Source organism: Sinocyclocheilus anshuiensis, unplaced genomic scaffold (assembly GCF_001515605.1).
Source record: "Sinocyclocheilus anshuiensis isolate Anshui unplaced genomic scaffold, SAMN03320099.WGS_v1.1 scaffold2058, whole genome shotgun sequence".
Classification (NCBI taxonomy): domain Eukaryota; kingdom Metazoa; phylum Chordata; class Actinopteri; order Cypriniformes; family Cyprinidae; genus Sinocyclocheilus; species Sinocyclocheilus anshuiensis.
Window position 1 is genome coordinate 3,269 of NW_015536566.1, and position 7,279 is coordinate 10,547.

General features: G+C 39.7%; 1 protein-coding gene across 1 annotated transcript in view; it reads left to right on the forward strand.

Moving 5' to 3' along the window:
• Positions 1-2,116, forward strand: part of LOC107702054 (uncharacterized) — a 3,068-nt gene extending 952 nt beyond the window's left edge. The window contains exons 3-6 of the mRNA XM_016504240.1: positions 532-686; positions 907-1,370; positions 1,467-1,672; positions 1,775-2,116. Of these exons, the coding sequence (XP_016359726.1) occupies positions 532-686; positions 907-1,370; positions 1,467-1,672; positions 1,775-1,990 (1,041 nt within the window). The 3' untranslated portion in view covers positions 1,991-2,116. The remainder of the gene's footprint in view (positions 1-531; positions 687-906; positions 1,371-1,466; positions 1,673-1,774) is intronic.
• The last annotated feature ends 5,163 nt before the right edge of the window (positions 2,117-7,279 follow it).

Sequence of the window (7,279 nt, forward strand, 5' to 3'; positions counted from 1 at the left end):
TAGAGTCGATCAACACCCCAAAGCTTGACAGTTATTATTACCTCTTCATTGGTCGACATTTTATTCCATAATGTTACATAGTTTTGATACTGTTTTATGTCTGATGATCGTGTTAGGTTACATGTGGAAGCATCTGTTGTTTCGGTTTCTTCTTCACTTGTGTTTTTTGGAAATTCTGTACAGAAGATGTGTACTAGCGCGCCCTACAGTATAACAACGAAAACACAGATTCTAGGAACACAAGTTTAGCTCAAATATATTTAGACTTTTTCTAAGTATAAATCAAGTATACTTAAGTATAAGTCAAATATACTTAAAAATGTCATTTTAAGTATATTTCTGAGAAGTACATAAAGCCAATTTCTGAGAAGTACATAAAAAGTAGACTAAAAGTATACTTTCCTATTTTTCTGTTTAAAAGACGTATACTAATAGCACACTTGAATAAACTTTTTCGTAAGGGTTGGCCACCCCTGTTTTAAAGTATGAAACTTGTGGATAAATAATGTAAGTGTTTTTGCTATTTTTCAGTGTGCTGCCACAAGTAAAAACCTGGTTACCACGCTGTTGCCTGCATTGAAGGTTGCTGTTGAAAAGGATAAAAGCATTTTGGCCATTAAGTCCCTGGAAAAAGCAAGAGCATGGATCACTGAAATTGTTGACAAAGTGGAACAGATGACGGAGAGGTAAAATGTTGGAAAATATTTTGAAATGTTGCTAAAAATGGTAATGTTGGTGCGATTTGTTGAATATATCTGGATTACTTTTAATATGGCTACTGCCAAAAGTCATCTAGATTTATATCAACATATAATGAAACAGAAACAGAACACCATGTCTCGGTCCATTATCAATAACATTTACTGTGTTTAAGCTGATAATTAATCTGAAATCTGTCATCATCAGATATGACAAACACAACCAGAGTGTGGCTACATGCACCAGTGATGTGATTCTTGTAAAGGCTGAGACAGTCGAAACAGACGAGAAAATATTACGAGAAATAAATGCACTGAAGAATGCGGTGCTCGAAGAAGAAGAGAAACTGAAGAAAAACACTGAAGAAATTAAACAGATTGATGAAATGATTGCACTGAAAAACCAAGAACTGCAGAATGCTATCAGACAGGCTTCTAGAAAACATAATCGTCTGGGCTTCATCACTGCCCTGGTTCCATTTGTTGGAGCCTTGGTTAATGCGATTTTTGGTGCTAAAATTGACACCGGTCTGGCTGCAACAATCCAGGCTCTTTCCAATGAGTTGTCTCGACTCTCCAATGAAAAGTCAAACCTGAAGAACTTAGAGTGGAGCATCCATGTCAGGTTGACTGATAAGCAGCTGGAACTGGCACGCAAAACAATAGACAGAAGTGAGATGCTTTCACTTAAAAGATCTCCAGTTGTGCTCGACAAATTTCATGATTCACATTTTCATAATTAATGTCTGCTTTATATTGTTTCTAAAGAGTCAATACCCAACCCTGTCCATCTGAATGATGTCCAAACCTGCCTCACCCGAATCCAACAAATTCTGATTCAGATTCAGAAGTTCTGGGAATCAGTGAGTGTAATGCTGGAGGCTCTCAAAGAAGAGACTTTTGCGCATGAACACTTAATCGAGGATAGTGAAATGAAGGACATCTTTCTGGAAGCTATTGTTACAGCACAACAGGTAACTTACACACTGAGTAAATGTCCAGTTACAGGTTTACAGAAGTTCATTTCACCTTGATTGCATTTTCTGTGTGGTTCATTTTCACCTCACATCTTGCAGCATTGGAAGGCCTTCGGTGAATCTTGCCTGTATGCTAAGGGCATCTTTAGCTTGCAGAGTAAGAATGCGTATAAGTTCCTGGAGATCAGCCCGTCTTCATTGTCAGAAGATGAATGGAAAGAACAGTATAATGCTGTCATTGTGAAGCTGAACAAAATAAGTCCTGATCCCTTCACTCCCAGAGCTCGAGCTGCCATTAGTAATGTACTAGCTTAAGAAGCTGATACAGTACAAACAACTCACACATCTATAATGTTTCAGGCTAACAGCTCTGAATAATGTTTCGTATTTCTGATGCTGTTTTAATAAGTCTTTAAGTGAGAATTTTTTCAGAATTTTCATTTCTCTTATGGCATATCTCTGTTCCCTCTGTGATTAAATTGCTCTGGATTTCAAAACCATAAATAGTGTTTTTTTTCCCCCAACTGCATATTATCAATGCATTTTAGAATATAACAAAAATAAACTACTGTAAAAGTTGGAATACACACAACTTTGAACAGATAAAAAAATAAATACTGAACGGATTTAAAACATTTGGCATCATACACTTGCTAACTAAATGGTTAAAGAGAAAAACTGGACATCATGCACTAAATAAGAAAAAATTCACAAACTAAAAGATGTTCAAGTCGTTCTGAACAAATTCACAATTCACAAAACAATAAACTGGCTCAAAACACAAAGCATGTTTGATATCTTCCAACTGGACAGATTCATAGTCTGTTAAAAAAAAAACTATGAATAAATAAATAAAATGGTGTCTGTGTCAGTCATACACTATATAACATTTTCTGTGAAATTTGTCAACTTTGACTGCACAATTTCTGCAGGCAGGCTTTGAATTTCAGAAACTAGCATCAAAACCCATTTAAACTCTAAACCGTGACAAAAATCTGGGCAAACGTTTTGTAGAAACTTTTGTTTCAGAATTAAGGCTCAAAGAAAATAGCATAACATAACAAGGACAATACCAGAACATGAACAAGGGAAACATGAGGGCATAAATACACATGACATTTTATGCTGTGTCTGTTGCCGTCTATGCATGTATTACTGCTTAAAAGATGACTTATTCTACTGCCAAATGACATGGTTTTTAAGCTATCCAAATTTTGCCCTCCAAAAAAAAAAAAAAAACACCCTATCAAGCTCAGATTTTGGTCTGCGGTATTTCTAAAGCTCTGTGTACAGCCATGGACAAACCTAGGCAAAGCAATGACTGGAAATAGGAACAAAAAAAAACTTAAACAGAACTCCAGTTTCTCAAGTATATATCCACAAACCTCATTCAAAAGTGGCAGTGCAAAAGAATGGAGCAAAACACAAAACTAATATCGGTTAGTGTCAGAGCATAAACTGAGTAGCATGTATAGAATGTATATATTTTGGTTACAGTGCAAACGCTCTTCTATATCTTTATGTATTGTGTTACAGTCTGTAGGATTTCATCAGGGTTCACACCTTTTTAGCACAAACATCAGAATCTTGAACTAAACTTTGAGAGAAGGATTTTTAATTTAACTAGACCCAACGCAACGCATTCTTGTGCTAACAATGCAACACACAGTACAACAGCCAACAATTACAGGGTCATTCCACAAAATCGGTGCCTTTTCCACTTGGAAAAAAATTAAATACGTTTAATGAAATTTTTTTAAATATCCATGAAATGAAGACACCCTAAAAGGACAAGAAATTGTATTGTGCCATCTCAGGCTATGTAATTGATTTTTTATGACTATTTTTCTACCTCATGTTTTGGTATTTTTGTCAACACTGTTACCGACACAAGCGTAACTAGATACTATAGTTTAATTATAGTTCTCACATATGTGAGCAGCATTTTAGTCCCTTTTTTCACTGGGATTGTTTCAAATTTTGGATTTAAAAAAAAAAAAAAATTTTATATTTGTCATTCAGATGACCAAGAACATCCTAATTTTGGAGGGTGACCACCTGTCAATTAAAGGTGCTGTATGTAGGATTGACACCGAGTGGTTGAACTAGGTATTGCAGTCCAAATTCAAAATATTGGAGAGGGTTTTTTTTACCTGGCCCCTCCTCCTCAGACTTGACGCACAAGCAGGTTGCCAGATTGACGACACCAACAGTAACGAGCACACTTGACGATGAATGAAATTAAATACGCAGTTTTTCCACCAACTGGCAACATGGGGTGCCGAAATACAATTGGGTAAACTGGCAGTGGGCGGGTTTCACAAAAGAAAAAAATATATATAAATTGACAATGAGAGTTTTACTGAGACTGATCATCCTTTGCCGGTCATTAACAACAACAGTAATAGTAACAATACCAATAAAACTAACTAAAATGTAACTCGTGCTCATATGCTACTGAATGATATAGGCATTAGCCTCAAATTACACCCAGGGTGACCTTTAAAGCTGTTTGCATTTCACACAGACAATCTTTAAAAATGCCAATAAAAAGTTTTAAGTTTTATAGAAAAAATGCATACTTGTGCCAAAAACATTGCTTAACAATGAGACTATATTTTAAACAATATGCAAATGTGATTTTTATATCATTTTGCCTTCATATTTTGAAAAAATAAATTCATAGTGAGGGACAGGCCAAAAACCTTCCCCTTATCAACATAAATGCTATTTAAATTATTTATGCTATTTAACGAGTCGTCTCGGGGAGTGATTCGTTCAGTTGCGCATGCGCATGTGCAAAAAAGTATTCTCGTAGCTTCATAAAATTAGTTGAATCCCTGATGTCACATGGATTACTTTAAATATCTCCTTGCTACATTTCTGGATGTTGATAATGTTAATTACATTGCTGTCTATGGAAGGGTCAGAAAGCTCTCAGATTCCATCAAAAATATCTTAATTTGTGTTCCGAAGATGAACGAAGGTCCTACGGGTTTGGAACGACACGAGGGTGAGTAATTAATGACAAAATTTTAATTTTTGTGTGAACTAACCCTTTAAGGTATGTGCTCCACAAGGCACATAAAAAGCATGTGGATTTTTTGCTAACAGCCTAGCCTGTACACCTTTATTTTGGCCCTTTATGTTTGCACCATTGTCAAAAGATTGTCCCCTACATTCCTGGAAAGGGATGTTCAATTCTTCAAGCCTTTTAAGAATTAGTGTGGACAAGCCTAGACCACTAGTTTCAGGAGCTATGAGAAATCCCAAGAAGTGTTCCTTTATCCATGGTGTTTTGCCAAGCCTTACAGTGGCGCACAACAACAGACATCTGTTCTAGGTGGCTAACATCTTGGGTGCAATCCAATATTATGGCATAATATTTTGAATCTTTGATTTCTGCCACCATCACTAAACAGACTGAGCGCAATCGAATAGGAGCGCAATAATTCTGAGTAAAATATCAATTTTTCGAAAATATTTGTTGTTGGACATTAAATGTGTCTTTTGTAGAATTTTAAACCTACATGTAAGTGTATTTTTATGATAGCAGTAACTGTAAAGGGACTAGTGTAATAGGTAAATCAAATGTAAGCTAGTAGGCTACAGTACTAATTACTAAGCTCAAATGAGTTAATGTGTGTTTCTTATAGCAATTAAAATATAGTCATTTTCTTTATTTATTTTCATTTTTAATTCAGTGATTTTAACTTTTAATGAATTACCTCGACGACTGGCTGATGCTGGCCTGATCAGAACGGGAACTAATCGCTCACAGATCATTGTTGCTCAACCATCTGGAGCGTCTCGGGTTGAGAATCAACCCAGTCAAGAGTTTTCTGACTCCCAGACGGCAGGTCTCCTTTCTGGGATCGGTTATAGACTCAGTTCAAATGTGAGCCTGGATTTCGCCAGATCGCTTCCTGAATATTCAGTGAGTGATAGCGTCATTAAAGTTGGGGAAAACACATCAGCTCAGGATGTTTCAGAGGATGCTCGGCAGCTGCCGCCTCAGTTATTCCCCTGGGCCTGCTTCACATGCGGCCCCTCCAGTATTGGCTAAAGACTTGTGTACCGTCCCACACCTGGGCCGACATTATGTCAGTGTAATCCATCGCTGCAACAAAGCTATGGCCCCTTGGATGACTCCTCATCTGTTTTTATCAGGCGTGCAGTTGGGAACGACCTCCAGAAGGAAGGTGGTCACAACGGACCCCTCCAACTCGGGCTAGGGCACATTGTACGAGGGCAATCCGGCATTCGGCTCCTGGTTGATTCACGAGCAACGCCTACACAACAATTGCCTGGAAATGATGGCTGTGTGTCGGGCCCTGAAAACCTTCCTGCCAGCCTTAAAGTGACACCACGTCTTGGTCTGTTCGGACTACATGACTGTGGTAGTTTACATCAATCACCAAGGTGGCCTCAGATCACGTCCCCTTTACAGGATGACTTGATGTCTCCTGCTGTGGGCATAGAGCAAGCTCCTCTCACTACGAGAGGTTCATGTGCCGGGCAGACTGAACCAGGGAGCAGACATGCTGTCCAAAGACAATGTAGCTCCAGGAGAATGGACACTACATCCCCAATCAGTTCAGATGATCTGGTCAGTTTTCGACAAGGCAGAGGTGGACCTCTTCGCCTTCGAAGACAACTGTCACTGCCCAATCTATTTCTCAACACAGCGGGATGCTCTGTCCCACAACTGGGCCAACACCTGTCTGTACGCATTCCCTCCAATCGTTCTGCTCCCTCGGGTTATCAGGTGAGTCAGGGAAACGAGATGTTCTCTCCTCTTGGTGGCCCCACTTTGGAGGAACCAGCCTTGGTTCCCGGAAATGATTCAGCTGACATCAGCAGCTCCGTGGCCTAAGGAGAGAACTTCTCTTGCAGGCACAAGGCAAGATTTGGCATCCACTGCCAGAGCTGTGGAACGTTCATGTCTGGTCCCTTGACATGAGTCTAGCCAGCTCACCAAGAGAGTCTCTAACACCATCTTAGAAGCTAGAGCTCCGTCTACAAGACGTCTCTATGCTCTCAACTGGTCAGTCTTTTGTGACTGGTGTTCAGCGCAAGATCAGGACCTGAATTCATGTGATGTGTCCTACACGTTAACTTTTCTTAAAGAACTGTTTGACAAGGGGCGCACCCCATCCACACATAAAGTCTATGTGACAGCCATCTCAGTGAATCATTCTCTCGTGGCTGGCTGGACAGTCGGCAGTGGGCAGTGCCGACGTGTGATTTATCCTTAGTTCTAAGGGCCCTCTCTTCGAGCCGCTACAATCAGCTGGCTTAAGGGTCATGATGCTCAAAACCCGCTTTGCTCTTGGGCTTAGCATCGGTCAAACAAGTGGGTGACTTGCAAGCCCTATCAGTCAGTGCTTCCTGTCTTGAGGTTGGGCCCAACGACTGTAAGGTCGTTCTCCAACCATGCTGCGGTTACGTGCTCAAGGTGCTCTCATCTCCATTCAGAGCGCAGGTAATATCCCTGCTGGCCCTCCCTACGGTGGACGGTGAACAGGGTCAGAACTTAATTGTGCCAGGTTCCGGGCACTCAGTTTTTACGTTGAGTGCTCTAAGTCGTTCAGACAGTCTGAG